Below are 18320 nucleotides of genomic sequence, written 5' to 3' on the forward strand. Positions count from 1 at the left end.
AATGGCCACTTCAAAACCTCACATCACAATGGAGAGCCGTGTTAGTGCCGTGACCTTAACCCCGATTTGAATTTCTCGTGTGTACGCGGTCACAAGAGGCAGACTTCAAAGGGCTTTTAACTGGTGCTCTAGACAAAACGAACATGCTACAATAATGCTAAGTGCATCGCAAAAATCCTGAGTGTTCATTTTAACCCTGAGAGTGTAACTAAATGGACCCAAATACGGGTCCCTCCGGTTACATTATACATTTTGTACACTCTCAGAGATAAAGGTGCAATAGACAACGTCGAGCCACTCGGTCGCTCTCACAACACCTCTGTTCCATGAGCTTTATTTCCCTGACTCACATCTTTAAAACAGCAATTATGCATTTTGCTATGATGTGACGTGGCCCCCAAGTGTTTCTTCAGGGGGGGACCTATGCCAACAGAAGCGGGTGACGAGTTAGGACGGATTTGACTATATGGCAACGTTTGACGCGAGGGGACGCCCGGCGTCGTCCGCAACGTCGTACGTTGACGCGGTGATTCGGGACTCTGTAGTTGTACGCAACTCAGACGGCTCTGAGGCGGCTGGAGCTGACTTTGCAGAGCTCGGCAAGGCCACTTGACGAGCGCACAGGCCAACGGGGCTCAAGGCTGCTGAAGACGGCCTACTTTGGTCGTTTAAGTGTTTCAGTGGAGGGTTTTTTTTAGGCGGGATTACTGGTACCGCTGTAGAATGACGTGATGGGGGTCGCGTCACGCCAAATGTTGCTGTATGGTCAGGCGTTGTCGGAAGCGTCACTACAGTACTCCTATAGTCAGGCCCCGAGTTGAAAGAGAGGGTTTTGTGCAGCCTGGAACTGGAATGACTGCGGATTATTTAAAAAAAAACTGCTTTTGGCCACTTGAGTTAAGATGCTGCTTATTCCTTTCTCATCTTCCCCCCTCCTCCTCCTCACCATCTTTTCCAACGGTAGCTCGTTATAGGGCCCCCCGCTCAACACAGTTACCATGGTAACAGTACACAAACAAGTGGGCGGGGCCAAAAGGTTTGGGCATGGTAAGTGTGAGCGAGCCATTCTGCCAGCTTTTTCTTTCTTTCTTTCTTTCTTTCTTTTCTTTCTTTTCTTTCTTTCTCCCTTTCTTTCTCTCTCTCTCTCCTCTCTCTCTCTCTCTGGAACGTTTGCCACGCTGAAACTCACATGACCTTTCTTGTTTTTGAATTGTGGTTGGGTTGATGCTGTACATTTTGATTTCTCCTTGCGTTGACGGCGTAAACCGTGCGTGTCTCTTCACTAAGTGTGTTTCTCCTCTGGAGCTGCCGTGATGCGTGAGCCAAATCCGACTTGAGACATGAACTTTGACTTGTTGTTTGCACCTCTCTCTGGGACTGTTGGAAACCCCATTGATTGTTTTTATTTTTTTATTTATAATTTGTGTCTCTTCTCTTCTTGTTTTTGGACGACAAATTGCACCCCACTTGTTTGAGTTGATCCTATAGCTGTTAAGCCGTGGTTTGAAGCTGGAATGATTTGATCATTGATTGATTGACGGATTGACTGATTGACTTTGTTTGATCGATTTAGTTTTTTTTTGTTTGTTTGTTTGTTCGTTTGTTTGTTTTTTCTCGTTCTTTATGTCACAATGTTCCAGTTACATTTGCAATGAATCGTTCTAGAAAAGGCTCTTGGTCTTGGAGTGTGAATGCTATACGTTGCTTCCCTCTCACATCGGTTTCCTTCACACCAGGTTTATATCTCGTCATATGGCGTCGATGTCGTGCGCCGAAAATAGCCGCTCTGCTAGCTCGTTGTGAGCGTGTGGCTCTGCTAGTTTGTAGACAAGCGACATGTCATACGACAGATTATAAATGAAGCATCTCACTCTCTTTCCCTCTGGAGGTTGACTGGATGTTGCATATTGTTCCCTTCCCTAACCTCCCTCCTCCGCCACCTCTCCACCGCATGCTGAAACCCTACAACATCTCCACAATATTATGCTTCTCTTTTTTTTCTTTTTGTACAAGTGCATCTGTGTATTTTTGACTCTCTTTGTTCCTTTGTGTCTGTACCTGTTGTGTTTTGTCCAACACATTTTCTCGTAAAGTGGGTAGTAGAGCATGCCGGAAAGTTTTTATTTTCTTTTTTTTACCTTTTTTGTTTTGGAAATTGGAAAATATGCAAAAGAAAAATCATTTTGCTTTGGATGTGGTTTTTCTTCAAGTATGTGTCTCTGAATGCTGTTGGGGGAGAGGAGGAAAAAAAAACACAAAACACAAATAATATGGATGTTTGCCATGATGAAATGTACTGCAGATGTTTTTTTTGAAGAGTTGTCTTTGTTCGCTACATTAGCGAGAAAAGAACCATGCATGCAGGTTTACTTAACCCAATAAGACCGGTGTCATTTTACATTGTAGCGTTGGCTCTTTAAAAAAAAATAGCAGATATACAAGCCCACAAGTGCGTCACTTCGTGCCACACTGCGAGCTTGCACACCTGCTATTTTGGACATTTTTTAAAAACCAGACAAGAAGATATATTTTTTTAATCTGAATGATTTAACACAAATCCTCTGTTCTGGGGCTGATCCCTGGCACAAAACATTTTCAGATGGGGGTCCTCCACGGCCAGATATAGTGTGAGAACTGCTGCTTCAGAAGGCATGTTGTAGAATGGGTCTTAATGGGTTAAGCTCTTATCGCAGGGCCTGTGTGTGTCCACGTGTCATCGTGACTTCATGGAATGGTTTTCTCTACCCAGGTCAACAACGCCACAGCCAGAGTAATGACAAATAAAAAGACCGTCAACCCATATGCAAATGGTGAGACCTCGCTCGCCCCGCATGCCGCATGCGGTGTTGCTGCATGCGATGTGTTGCTGCATGCGATGTGTTGCCGCATGCGATGTTCTAATTATTATGGCACTTTTTTTAAAGCAGCTCACAACACTTCAGGATAACATTGTATCAGAAACTATTGGCCGTTTGTGATGTTTTTGTTCTTTTACACTTTTTTTTTTTTTTTTAAGTCTAAGTTCTGCGCAGGGTTTGTACTAGTAGCACTAGGGTTAGGATTATATAGGGCTACTAGGATTGGGTCAGGAGCAAAACAATTCCCTTTAATATTATATCCATTTAGATCCATTTATTAGATTGGATATTGTCTGTGATTTGTGATATCGTGCTATTGTGATATGGCATAAGTGTAATATAAAAATATAAATATCGTATCGGAGAGAGAATCGGTATCGGCAGATTCTCAATAATCAAATCATCGGAAACCGATCGGGAGCAAAGAAAACATGAACGGGACATCCCTAACTATATAGTACCACCTGAACAAGACCTGCAAGGACCTTATCTGAGCCATAGAGTATGGAAACTATGTGTTTCTGAGGACCTTATCTGAGCCATAGAGTATGGAAACTATGTGTTTCTGAGGACCTTATCTGAGCCATAGAGTATGGAAACTATGTGTTTCTGAGGACCTTATCTGAGCCATAGAGTATGGAAACTATGTGTTTCACGGCACGGCATATGGTTCACTCACTTCTTGTAGACAGAAAGAGTCTTAAGAAAAATGGCTCTTCTTCCCGGAGGCTGAGTCCCAACAACTAGGAATCAGCAGCGAGGACCGAGGAGGAGCAGTGCTTTCTCAGTCAAACCAAAAGACCACATAACGTCGGATACACCCGTCACGTCACGTGTGATTTGTCATGTTTTAGAGGCGTGTTTGTTTTCCACGTGTCATATTATATATGCAGTTACAGTGGTATATTATACTGTACAAAATGGTGTGTGACACAGCCTAACACAGACTGTATCATCATGTACAGTAGTGGAAAAAGTATTCTCGTGTCAAGTTAAAGTATCAATACTGCTGTCCGGAATTCAAAATGTACTTGAGTAAAGGTTTAAAAGTATCGGTATCAAAATGTACTTAGAAAGTATACAAAGCGTAGAAAGTATACTCATTAATCAGAATGTCCCAATGGAAACGTGCTGCGTGATGCTATAGATAGACTTCCATGAATATAAATTAATCTCATCCAAACACAGCTGTTTTTAATTACAGAACTACTCCGTTTTGAATCTCATTCAAGATGACGTCCAGACAGTGTTGACACTGACACTGATTGTAAACTTAATCAGCACACAAAAAGATGCATCCCGAAACATCTGTATCATGCCATAGCCTGAAGGGATGGAACCTTCTGATTGGTTGTAAGGCCGTTTCAGACTGAACCTTCAAAATGAAATGACCGAAAATGTCATTTCAGTGCCACTTTAAATATTTTAGGAATGCTTTTAGTTATAATGTTCTTTTCATTTTCCTGAAGTTCATGGGTCAACACAAATGTGTCTAGTACTGTAGATGTCTGACGGTCAATCTCTGTCTCACTCTCTAGGACTGTCTCACTCTCTAGTACTGTAGATGTCTGACGGTCCATCTCTGTCTCACTCTCTAGGCTGGAAGTTAAATCCAGTGGTTGGCGCCGTCTACAGTCCAGAATTCTATGCAGGTAAGAAGACAACAATCACTGCACACCTGCTGTTCTGTCATTCAAAATATTCTCTTTCAGATATTCACCATTTTTGGTCTGATATATATGTTAAAAAGAGCTACTCTTGAGGTCCTATCTTGCGCCACCCCTTACTCCTTATCCCTAAACTTATTTGCCATATTTTACTATTTTGAAAAACACTTCAACTATAGCCGATCGACACGTTGTGAGCTTGTAGATCGGCTATTTGAACTATTGTAAAAAGATTTTTATTATATAACCCTGATGTATTATCCATTTTCCCCTTATGAGGATGAGCAGGAAAATGGTCTTCACGATTACTATTTCTCAAATTCTATTATACTTGTGGGGACATGTGGCCCTCACAAGTAATACAAGTACACGCACGCACGCACGCACGCACGCACGCACGCACGCACGCACGCACGCACGCACCCCCCGCTGCTCAGTCCTGCCCTCCGTCCTCCCTGTGTTGACCTTGCTCTCCTCTCCGTCATTAACCTTGGTCCATTATGCTGAAAAAAATCATGATTTTATGATAATAGGCTCAAAGACGGATCAAACAAAAAGAGAGAACCAAAGAAAAGAGAGCAAGAGAGCGAGAGGAGAATAGAGCCAAGTGTTCATGTCGGGAGGAAACCTTGTATGTCCAAAACATTTAGTTTCGTTTAGTTTTATTATTTTATTTTAAGGAAATGCATTGTATCGTATCGCCATCATGAACCAATATCGTATGTATCGTATCGTATCGTAAACCATATCGCTGTTAAGTGTATCGTTACACCCCTAGTTCCAGTTGATCCGCTGTAGATATGATAGTAGGGCATTAATCCCCCCAAAAAAACAAAAAACAAAGTTGAATGCCGGCGATACGAGCCTTCTGCCCGACAGCAACTAAAGGAAGAAGAGCAAAGACAGAGCGATGAAGGACAGGAGAGAGATAAACCTAATTGTTCGCCTCTTGCAAGGACATCAAAAGGACTCAAATGTATTTTATAAATTAAAATCAATATTTCCAATTTCTCCCGACAGTCGTTTTCCTAATTCAGCCGCACATTCTTTTAATTACAAAATGGCTCCCTATCGATTGGCTTTTGTCTCGCCTTTCAAGCGGGCAAAACACAATTACTACGCCTGATTTATGCTCCAGTCTGCGGCGCGCTGTGTCTCATGTGCCAGCGGAAATAGCCGATCTACAAGCTCATAGCGCATCGCAGGATGAGTGTGAGCTTGTAGATTGAGTGTGTGTGTGTGTGTGTGTGTGTGTGTGTGTGTGTGTGTGTGTGTGCGTACGCATGCATTAATATACTCGTGATGACATCAACATTTTAGCAGTGATGGAATAAGTACTCACATGTTTTACTTTACGTAAGTAGAAGTATTAATACTGCACTGTAGAAAAATACTCTGCAAGTAAAATTCCAGTATTTTAAATGTAGGCTACTTGAGTAAGGGTTAGGGTTACTTATTAATACAAAAGTATTGGCATGCATACTTAAAGTATACCAAAAGTTATTTTGTTAGTTACTGCGAGTGTGTTACCAAGGCCGCAGTCACACCTTTGAGACAGCCGTCTTATGGTTGTCTGATGAAAAGCATCAGACAAGACAGCTCCCAATGCATTTCTAATGGGAGTCACGTGGTCTCATCAGACAAACGTGTTTCATGGGGGGGGGGGGGGCGAGACACACGACACAAAACATTCTGTAGTCCACAAGCTGAAGAACAAGGCGGCACCAGACACAAGACAAAAAGGGTTGGGTTTACCCGCCAACCAATAGGAGAGAAGGTCCGTTTGTTACGCTGCACTGGGCGGTCTTTTCACACTGAGTCTGTTGTTTTTTTTCTGCATAGTGCAGACACGGAAGAGGAAAGCCTATGCACTTTCGTATTAACGAAAATTATTTTATTGTTAAGTAAAGTAGTTTGGTCTGTTCCAGTAAGCAATTCAACAGGAAAATATAATCCCTGCCCGTCGTGGCCGAACAGAAAATTAAAACAAACGTTATAATTCAAGGTGCATGCATTTTCACTCCTAATGCTTACCGGTATATGATTCTGCCCTGTGTTATGATCTGAGTGCCTATGCTGTGTAGCCTACTTGTACGACTGTACGTGAATATACAAATGTACTAGATATTTATCGTGTACACACGCACACGCACACCCTGCATTGACAGAATGGACCGGAGCTACTTATAAACTGCAGAAACAGTACAGTAGCATATCAAAAGAGATTGCATGCAAGCTATCAAATAATTCAGGTGTCACGTCGACTCCGTGAAGTTTCTTCAAACCATTCCATATGATTTGGTTGTTAAAATAAAATAAAACTGTTAATATGAATGAACATGTTTTCAGTTCGCATGGGCAGTGCGCATTGGACTGGAGATTATGAAAGAGTCGTAGCCATGACTTATATTTCTGAAAATGCTACTGCTCGCAAACAATCATTTTGGGCATGAAATGTTATGATTCCCCCCCTTTTTCTCTCATTTTTTTTAATAACATTAACATCGAGGTGTCCACTGGGCACTGGCAATGCCAAAGCACTCCTGAAGTAACGCTGAACGGTCTGACTGCAGATAGGAGAGAGCCGTGCGCCCAGGCGCCCCATGGCTAACAGCCTGAAATGTAGCAATAAAGTCGTGTGTTGTGGTAAAATGGATGCGCTTTATTAAAAATAATGGAGTCGTTGCTAAGCTCTCTCTGGCGCGTCTCCCTTTCCCTCTTTCTCCTCGCCACCAACATCGCCAGGACAAGAGCCCTCTTTCTCCTCCAAAAAAACATTTTGTCACCACAAACACGTTGACACAACCAACAAGCTACTAGCTACTGTGTCCCGCAGCTAACAGCGTAAGGACAACAACAGGCAACACGAACACGTGGATCTGTTTCCGCATGTCCTCGTACCGCCCACGCACCGCCCAGATTACGCAAAGCATTGTGGTCAATTGATGCGACAAACGACAAGACAGATGAAACCATAAAACATTGATAAGACGGCTGTCTCAAAGGTGTGACTGCGGCCTAAGAGTGAGGTCTAGCCAACACAAACGGGGGCTTCCTGGATCGCTGTCCTCCACACTTTCCAATCTAACATCAGGTTCTTGAGCAGTGTTGTTGTAGCTAAACTAAATTGTACCAAAAGTAAAAGTACTCATTGTGCAGGAGGTCTCATTTCAAATACCCAAATATATACCTGTATACACAGTAGTGCTGTAGTGGGTAATGTATGTTTTATTTGTGACAATAATATAAATGTACAAAGTAACTAGTAACTAAAGCTGTCAAATAATTGTAGTGGAGTAAAAGTTTGCCTCAGATATAATAAAGTAGGTTATTGAAAATTGGAATTACTAAAGTACAAGAATACCTCACCTCAAATTGGACTTTAATTTAAAAACAAATACTTAGTTACTTTATACAAAATAGAGATAACTCTAAACTCAACACGTACACACGCACACGCACACGCACACGCACACGCACACGCACATGCACATGCACATGCACATGCACACGCACACGCACACGCACACGCACACGCACACGCACATGCACGCACACAGAGAAGACTGTTTACAAGTTTCCTCCGCAGCCTCGCCCCTTTTTTTCTTCCATGAGTAATTAGGGCCTGATTAATATGCAGTGATTGTGTTAATTGTGGACGAGGTGTGGACTCGTTGTGACTAATTAGACAGGGCGGCCATTGGCAGGTGGCCTCGGCCAGATCAGATGAGGAATGAGCGGGACATTGTTTCGCTGTCTGGTGCTGGAAACCACATATGTCCACAAAGTGCTCCTTTTTAAAGAAAGAACATGAATAAATATCTGCAAGCTCACAATGTTGTCGCAAGTCTCGCGGCAGGTTGTGAGCTTGTTGTGGAGCGGTTATTTTGGCTATACTTCTGTGTGACACTCTTGCATGATGAAGTATAGGAAGTATAGGGCCTGACTGAAAAAATAAGTCTTACGTTTTAATAATGGAGATACAAGGTTTCTGCCCAACAGCAACGATTTGCATTAATTTATTGCATGCATTGATTCACACATTCATTGATTCACTCACTCACTCACTCACTCACTCACTCACTCACTCACTCACTCACTCACTCACTCACTCACTCACTCACTCACTCACTCACTCTTATTCACTCACTCACTCACACTTATTCACTCACTCACTCACTCACTCACTCACACTTATTCACTCATTTATGCATGCCATTCATTTGTTCATTCATTCATTCATTTAGAATTGATCCGGTGAAATGCTTGAAGAATTGTTTGTGATATTAGGGCAGGGCGCATTTTACCAGTGCGACTATATTTTGTAAAACACCGTTTTTTTTGTTGCTGATAATTCACATGCCCGTCGCGAAGACCTGATGTTAAGTAAAACTAACATAAAGCAAGGCAAGACAAAAGAGAGAGATCAAAAGAGATTGAGAGAGAGAGAGAGAGAGAGAGAGAGAGAAGAATGAGTAACGAGCTGCAGGTGTCAGAAAGTGATTAAGCGTGTATATTAATTAATGTTTCTTTCTTAATACGGTGGGACACAGTGTTACTGTTGGGGGAAACGCTGATAAAGTGTACACGCCTCCTCCACACGTACAAACGCGTATATGCATGCATGCACGGACACACACACACACACACACACACACACACACACACACACACACACACACAGAGCTGCTAATAATTCCGTTCAAACAGGTGCTTTAATCTAATGCTTAGACAAGCAGTGGTGGAAAGTGTAAGTACATTGTAAGTTGTATATGTAGCACATTTAGTGTTTCCATTTTTCAATGTATTTATACTTCTACTATAATAATTTGATTATTACACGTTACCATGTTAAATCGATGATATACGATTCTGTCCCTCGGGCATATCTTGCACGCCACTGAATCGGTTGAAGTGGACATCGCAGCGTTCGTTTTGTTTTAGCTCTTTGTATTAATTTAAGGTCAAATCAGTTGAGTTTGGCCTAGAGATTTGGTCAAGAGATTTTATGTAGTGAGGGGGGGAAGGAGTGTATGAAGAACAAACATTTTTGTATCAAAGACCCCCCCCCCCCCCCCGTACATGTATTTGGGCAGACCAACATCTGAAAACAGTTGGTGCCACACACGATTTCAGATTTGTCTTGACTGTGCACAGCACATCAGCACGTGTCTCATTGCAATGCATTGTCAGCCTGCAGATCGTCCATTTTGAAACAGCTGATATAAATTATAGCCTACAACCTAGGGTCAACTGATTTGAATGCTTATCGTCTCTGTCGGGTGGAAACCTCATCATATGTCCAACACTGTTACTTTTCACAATTCAAATTCAAGTATCAAAAGTAACAGATCCACAAGCCCACAATGCAGCGTGAAGCATTGCGTTTTGAGCTTGCAGATCCACTACGCTATACTTTTGATGATACTTTTGTGTTACGGTGTAGTGTGATCATGATCATGTAGGACGTTCATTTATCAAACAGTCTGTCTGCCTGTCTGGGCAGCTCTGTCTTTCCTCACTGTCTGGGTAGCTCAGTCTTTCCTCACTGTCCCGGTAGCTCAGTCTTTTCTCACTGTCCCGGTAGCTCAGTCTTTCCACCACAAGGTCATGGGTTCCATCTCCGGCACTGCCAATTCAGCGTATGAGTAGCACGGTTTAAGTACTGGAAGCTGATTGTAGGTGTTTACAAAACAGGCAAAGTTAGAACATGGACATGTATACTGTAGGAGGTTTCTGCCCTACAGCAACGCTATGTTAACTCATTTAGTTGGGGACCCCCTGGAAAAAAACACAGTAAATGATTAGTATTTAGCATGTGTCCCCCTATAAGCACACCTTTCATTCAATTAGCCTGCACCCAGAAGAAGCCGGGGGGGCTGGAGGAATGTGATCCATGTGACTTTAAGGTGTCTTCAGCAAATCAAGGTGACAAAAGATGAATAGGAACAATTACCGCCGTCACCTCTCCCTTCCTCCGTACCCAAGAAAGAAAAAAGGAAAAACTACCCCTTTTCCTTAAAGCCTCCATTTTTCATCAGGTCAATGAATGATTCACTGTTTCTATTAGCATTATATTACCAGCTCCTTTTTTGAAGAGATGTATAATTAGGTTTGTGGACGACGTCTTCATCTTCCCCTCTCAACCTCTGCTCGCCCCCCCGGCCCCTCAAATTAAACCTGGCAGTATAGTCGTTCCCACTGAAAAAAAGAAAGGAGGAAAAAAAACCTGCCCTTTCTATTAAGATTAATGATAAGTTAATAACAATACTAAGGCATATCTTACTCATTCTTTTCCTTTGACCTGCACCTTTATAGCTTTCCCTTTCTTTTCCGTGATAGGTTTGAAATTAGGAACACCTGTGGTGTGGGCTTTATCTTGTATAGATTTAAATAGGGCTTCCTTTAAAAACTCTGATAATTATTGTTCTGCTCTTTTGTTTCGGTTGGCGGTCAAATATTCTCGAGATTGAATGAGACGAACGGGGCGAGCTGAGAGGGAGATGAGATGGTGCCTTGTTGACCTTGAATGGGAAGTGAGAAGGTTTCTGTAGCCAGTCTGTATATGTACTGTATATACTGTATATGTACAACAATAGAGGGAGGAAATGTCAAACTAATAATTGCATTAATGCTTTAAATTTATTTATTTATTTGAACAAAAGAAAATATTTGCAGATATGACAATTGACAAAAATACACAAATTAATTACCGGTACCAATAATAATAAATAGATAATGTGGTTTGGTGAATTTTGGAAATGGCTGATCTTGACATTATAAGCTTGTGCAAAACGTCAGGTCTATTTTTGACAGATGGAATTATGCAAAACAAACTATTGTGATTATCTTCCATCCATACAGTTACAGTAATTGGGATCAGGTGATTGTGTATTGTGAGAGGCCTAATTGAGTGTTGATGACGGTGCACTTGTGTGGATGGAGGCAGCTCAGTGTGCACATTCTTAAGTGTGCACCGCGTGAAACACCTGGTTTTCAGCGATTCCCGCATATTAACAACCCTCACAAAAACAAGCTGATTGAAGATGAATCAACTTTTTTTTTCTTTATTCCGCAAGCAATTCATGATTCTTTAAACGGTTAACATTTTTCTTTCCTGGCTTGCAGAGTCTCAACTCCAGTCTTCCAACAGCAAGAACATGATCGGAATTGACCAGTTACACGTGTTTTATTATAGTTCAAAGGAGTAATATATTTCTGTAACTTTGACATTGATTTCTTATCAAAGTGAGTAAGCCAGTCAGTGCAACAACACCCTTGACATCCTTAAAACTCGATCACTGCCAGTGCCAGAGTAAATAAATAATCCACCCTATGCCCAGCTTTGTGCATGGTGCGTGTGATGTGTACACCATACCGGTGATTTGATTGGCTGAGCACGGAATTGAGAATAAAAAGCGAGGACGCCACAAGTAAAGTGATTCGCCGGATTGGACTTGAGGATGAAAGTGAGGACAGAAAAGTGAGGACGCCAATTGTGATTGGCCGGAATGTGATGATGTATGACGATGAGAGCGCCTCTCACGGGGCGCCCGCTGGCCTAGTGGTCCAAGTGCATGCCACACATAGGCTTTGGCCTGACACCGCGTTGCGTGTTCGAGTCCTGTTAATGACGACCGCCGTGTCCATCAGTTGGCAGTGTGGGCTTTGGAGAAAGAAAATCGTCCAAAGTCCTCTTTGGCAGCGGGTGAATGTGTTGACGCTCAATCTGTTTCTCTTCCCCTCTGCAGTACCGGGCTTCCCTTACCCAGCAGCCACTGCGGCGGCAGCCTACAGAGGGGCCCACCTACGAGGCCGAGGACGCACTGTTTACAACACGTTCAGGGCCGCCGCCCCGCCCCCACACATCCCTGCGTACGGAGGGTGAGCATCATATCAGCCTCTGTTACTGTCCTACTGTACACCTCCATCTCTGTAACCATGGGCTTTCTATCTGTTACTGTACACCTCCATCTCTGTAACCATGGGCTTTCTACACCCAAGCCGTAAGTTCAGGCTGGTCCGGTGCATCTCATTAGGAGCAGGAGTCAGTACATCAGTGGTTCTCAAACTAATGGTCCGGCCAGTGGTCCTTGAGAGGGTTCCAGGTGGTCCCCAGCTAAATGATGGAGAGTTGGTAACCAGATGGACCCTTATTATATAGCTTTAGCTCTCGAGAGCGTAACATGAAAACAAATTGAGCTTTACGGGTCTATTTGGTTTCATTTTACGCTCTCAAGAGTTAAATTATTGTTAAACATCTGCATTACGTACTGTAATTTGCAAGAAGTCTACACAATTAGAGAATCAACATTATCTCTCCTATGGTACCACATCAATACAGCATGGAATTGTAGATAGAATCTTATCCACAAAATCTTATCTAACAATAACAAAATTTGGGGTCTGGGAGGTTAAATCTCATTAAATGGTGGTCCGTGACTCAAATTCCAAATAAATAATTGACCTTGATCTGAAAAGGGTTGAAAACCACTGTTGTAGATTAACATGGTAGAAAGGCACTGCTGCAAACGTTGACACGCTGCTTTCACACAGGCAGCTGCAAAAGATACAAAGCTACACAGCATATTTGTAGCTTTGTATCTGAAGTTGAGACCAGCTCAAATTATTTGTACAGCTTTTGTAGCAGCTACGAACGTTGGCTGAATCTTCATGACGCTGCCTGGTGTCCATTGAAAAGGAATGGACGTAGCCTGTATCTTTGTATCTGCCAGTGTGAATGCAGCAAATATAAGGCATTATTCAACCTGTGAATGAAAAGAAAATGTTTCTAAATCTTCTGTAAATAGTCTGTCTGTCTCTCTTTATCTCTCTCTCTCTCTGGGTTATTCACGAGCAATTCGTTCAAAGGTCTTTTGTGTGTGAACGAACGGGAACAAATTCGGTCAATTTGTCCTCAAACGTTATCGTTCCTCGACTTGTTCTTTCATCCCCTCGTGTGGAAAAGCATGGTAAAGTCAGTCGGTGGCAAAATGCTGTAACATTTGATTGGCTGAAGAGAGACTTCTTTCATAAGAAGTAGTGTACACTGAACAAATTATTGGAACTAATGTTCGAAACAAACGATGATTCCCATCACACTCTAGAATGCTAGAAGGGAGGGCGAGGGGGGAGTGGGTGGGTCAGCAGAGCGGTGCATGCCTAGCCCTGCCATGCCTAACCACAACAATGACCCCCAATACACGCCCACGCCCTACCCTACACTTTCACACACACACACACACACACACACACACACACACACACACACACACACACACACACACACACACACACACACACACACACACACACGCACACCGCAACATGCATGAATCGAACCAATGGGCATGCCTGGAGGACATTTAACCCCTTTGCTCGGACTTGTGGGAAGTGTTGTTTATATCATGGTCTTGTTGTAACCGCGGGCCTTTGAGCAACAAAACACATGCATGTAAATGATGATGGCGGTGGGGGGGCTTCTATAACACACCCACCTATCCCCCCGGTGGGGGGGCTTCTATAACACACCCACCTATCCCCCCGGTGGGGGGGCTTCTATAACACACCCACCTATCCCCCCGCCGTGGGGGGGCTTCTATAACACACCCACCTATCCCCCCGGTGGGGGGGCTTCTATAACACACCCACCTATCCCCCCGCCCCCAACTTTATTTTTCTTTCTAGTTTTTTGGCTACTCTTGCATTTTTGTCCTTTTGCCAAAAAACACACACACAAAACCCCCAAGCTCCTCTCCCTCCTCCGCTGCCCCTATACCGACGGAGCCAAAGACCCCCTTCCCCTGTTTGTACAGCTCTCATAGTAGTTCAATAAACGCAGAGGTGGACATCGGCCCCATGTCTCCCTGCACTGCATGGAGCACCGAAGTCCTGACGTCACTGTCAGTCAATCCACAGGTTCGAGTACTTTTTATTTGCATTGTAATCTCCATAGGGGGATTTTAGATCGCCTCATATAAGAACTGTGTTTGAAAAATAAACCGATCATCCCAGCCTTTTCACTCATATGGATATGAAGCATCGACTGAAGGTAGAAATGTACAAATATACCCAAAGAGTAACAAAATAAGCGTTAGAATCGAGTCAAACAACCCAGAAACTACATTTCCGGGTAGGCGGGTGGCTGCATCTGCCCATCGCAGAAGAACAGAAAATGAATGTTAATTACGTTTATTTTTATTTTATTTATATTTAATGTTTCGTGGTTAGTACGATTCGGAGTCACCACCAGCTGAGCTTACGTCAACGAGGAATCTCAGGAACGCAATGTGTTGACAGCTGGGCGTGACGTATATTAGCAGCGACATTGCCTTCATATGTAGTTTCAAGGCTTTTGTGGCCACATTCATTAAAATTTCTCCAGAAACTGGCTGTATCAAATATGAAAGGACATCATTAACGACGCACAGCGACTCCCCTGACAGAAAGGCCGGGGTGGTCGGATTATTTTTCAAACACAGTTCTTATATGAAGCGACCTAAAATCGCCCTATGGGGATTACAATGCAAATAAAAAAATACATGAACCTGTGTATTGGCACCCTCTACTGAAAGTGATGTCAGACTTCGGTGCTCTATGGTGGATGGATGCCACGCCCCCATCTCTAGCGTGGGCAGACCTGATCTCCATAAGCACTATTTATTATTTCATTTTCATTTTCCATTGCTGTCGGGCAGAAACCTTGTATCTCCATTAATTTTTAATGTTTTGTTTTGTAAATTAATGCCCTACTTCATCATACAAGAGTGTCGCACAAAAGTAGTGAAAACAGCAGATACATACAAGCACCAGGTAGATTGGCTAATTTCAATATTTGAAGCAACACTTCTTTTAATAAGTAAAATGTAATTTTGTCCAGTACGTTACACCAGTGAGACGCCTGAGGGAGAGGTCATGTGCACTGGCCATTTACTATGGTCACATTTACTATGATCCCTGATGATGTCATAGTGATGTCACGACACCTGGGCACAATATATGGGTTCATGTATGGGGATTTTGAGTGACTGACGGACCTTCGGTCGCAATTATGAACTTATACAATTGGGATAGTTGTATTTTGTCTCCCTGCTCTTCTATTGAGACATTTAGACCACACAGGATCCAATAGCTTGTAACGGTCAGATATTTCTATCACAGTTACTAAAGATCACGGGTAGTAATGATCCTCCTTTAAAGATAGGTAGTAATGCTCCTCCTTTAAAGATAGGTAGTAATGCTCCTCCTTTAAAGATAGGTAGTAATGCTCCTCCTTTAAAGATAGGTAGTAATGATCCTCCTTTAAAGATAGGTAGTAATGCTCCTCCTTTAAAGATAAAATGTATACGTTTCAAACATGTAAGCATGCAATGCTTTCCACATGTAAACCACTGACTGAATGCTTTACACATGTAAACCACTGACTGAATGCTTTACACATGTAAACCACTGACTGAATGCTTTACACATGTAAACCACTGACTGACTGAATGCTTTCCACATGTAAACCACTGACTGACTGAATGCTTTACACATGTAAACCACTGACTGACTGAATGCTTTACACATGTAAACCACTGACTGAATGCTTTACACATGTAAACCACTGACTGACTGCTTTACACATGTAAACTACTGACTGAATGAATGCTTTACACATGTAAACCACTGACTGAATGCTTTACACATGTAAACCACTGACTGAATGCTTTACACATGTAAACTACTGACTGAATGCTTTACACATGTAAACCACTGACTGAATGCTTTACACATGTAAACCACTGACTGACTGAATGCTTTACACATGTAAACCACTGACTGACTGAATGCTTTACACATGTAAACCACTGACTGAATGCTTTACACATGTAAACTACTGACTGACTGAATGCTTTACACATGTAAACCACTGACTGACTGAATGCTTTACACATGTAAACCACTGACTGAATGCTTTACACATGTAAACCACTGACTGAATGAATGCTTTACACATGTAAACCACTGACTGACTGAATGCTTTACACATGCAAACCACTGACTGAATGAATGCTTTACACTCCAACACAGAAATAGGTTCAGATAAATAGATTATCTACTGTATATGCAATACATCAACAATGACAATTAAGTTACAACAGTGTTCGTGATGACAGAAAATCTGGGGTAGAAGTAGTTTTACATTCACTTTTTGTTTTTAATACAATCCCAGTATCCTACTGTATAATTAAGGAACCTGTCCGCCATTCTGTCTGTTCCACATCTTTGTCATTCATCACCAACGGTCCTCGCAGGCTATAGGATCTGTAGTCGTGGTTTGGATCCCATAGCCCCTGGGTCAACGGGCGGTGGGTGGGTGGGAACGGCGGCTATATGGACTAGTAATAAAATGGGACAGTTTTGGACATACAAGGTTTCTTCCTGCTCTTACATTGACGTTTTGGTTTTATGAGTCCTGCAAAGCGAGCGGTCGCTAAAGGAGCGTTCTCCGCGGCGTTGGAAGTTCATTAAGTCGCCGGGCTGAGGCACGGCGCCGCCCACACCGTCACGAGCGCCTCCCCCCCCCCTCCCCCCTCCTCTTCCCGCCGCCCGCGGCCATGGGCACATGTAGATATAGCTTTTTTTTTTTCTTTTTGGACGCATGCCGGTCCTGATGCCGGTCTCGACAAAGAGAGATATGCGGTACAGATTGTACTTTCATTAACGCAGTGGCGCCTGTTAATTGCCCTTTGCGACGGTCGCGCGGCTGCATTATTAATGTTCTTGTGGATGTATTTTTTATTACAAAGTGGTCTGGCCCGAAGAGAGGCGATGAGCCCACCGACCCAACTACCGTCTGGGGGGTGTGTGCGTGCGTGTGTACGTGCGTGCGTGCGTGCGTGCGTGCGTGCGTGCGCACTTGTATTACTTGTGGATGCAATCCTCATCCATGTCGTGCAGGGAAAATAGCAAGCTCACAAACACCTTGTGATTCTAGATCAACTATTTTCTGCTTTAGAGTTGGGGTTAAAACGACCCCCCCCCCCGTAAAAAAAAAAGAAGCAAAAATGGCATTCATAAAATCATTGTCTTAAAATGTTGATGTCCTCGCAATATATATAAATGCTAGTGCGTGTATGTGCGTGTATGTGCGCGTGCGTGTGTTCATTAACTCGGTTTATTTTCCCATCTTTGCGGGGAGCTGACATGACAACCTATCAATAAGCCGATACATGCAATCATCTGACCGCTCGTGTCAGAGCGTGTATGTATATGTGTGTGTGCAAGTATGTTTATGTGCCTGTGTGCATGAATGTGTGTGTGCCACACGTCTGTTTGCACATGCGCGTGCGTGCGTGCGCGCGTGTGTGTGTTTCAGCGCTCAACGGTCACACGGTATAGGCGGTGTAATGACTCCGGCGGGAGCGGAGCGCTCTGACATTTTAGACGTTATTGATTATCAAAGATAGCACAAATGGCCTGAAACCACTCTAATTGCCAGCGAGATTGGAAGCGAGAGAGAGAGAGAGAGAGAGAGAGGAGGGCCGTGTGAGTATCTCACTCTCTCTCTCTCTCTCTCTCTCCACCTCGGCCGCCTCGCTCCGCACCTCCCTCAGTGGAGCCCTTACCGTAAAGCCCAGGGGTCCGTCACAATGCCCGCCGCAAAATGCCACGCTGGAAAATACAAGCCCTTTTGTCGAGAGTTCAATCAAACCTCTGCTCTGTCTCCTGCGTCCCCCCCGTCCCCCCTCTCTCTCTCTCACACACACACACACACACACACACACATGCACGGACACATGCTCTCTTTAAA

The 18320-nt window shown here is 43.3% G+C and overlaps 1 protein-coding gene across 5 annotated transcripts in view; it reads left to right on the top strand.

The window, feature by feature from the left end:
* Window positions 1-18320, top strand: part of rbfox1 (RNA binding fox-1 homolog 1) — a 98601-nt gene that overhangs the window by 47466 nt on the left and 32815 nt on the right. For all 5 annotated transcript variants that reach the window (XM_080774964.1, XM_080774965.1, XM_080774966.1 and 2 more), the window contains exons 6-8: window positions 2750-2810; window positions 4457-4510; window positions 12277-12409. In XM_080774964.1, coding sequence (XP_080631090.1) covers window positions 2750-2810; window positions 4457-4510; window positions 12277-12409 — 248 coding nt within the window. The remainder of the gene's footprint in view (window positions 1-2749; window positions 2811-4456; window positions 4511-12276; window positions 12410-18320) is intronic.

This window comes from Protomyctophum bolini (genome assembly GCF_963924005.1).
Source record: "Protomyctophum bolini genome assembly, chromosome: 11".
NCBI classification, from domain to species: domain Eukaryota; kingdom Metazoa; phylum Chordata; class Actinopteri; order Myctophiformes; family Myctophidae; genus Protomyctophum; species Protomyctophum bolini.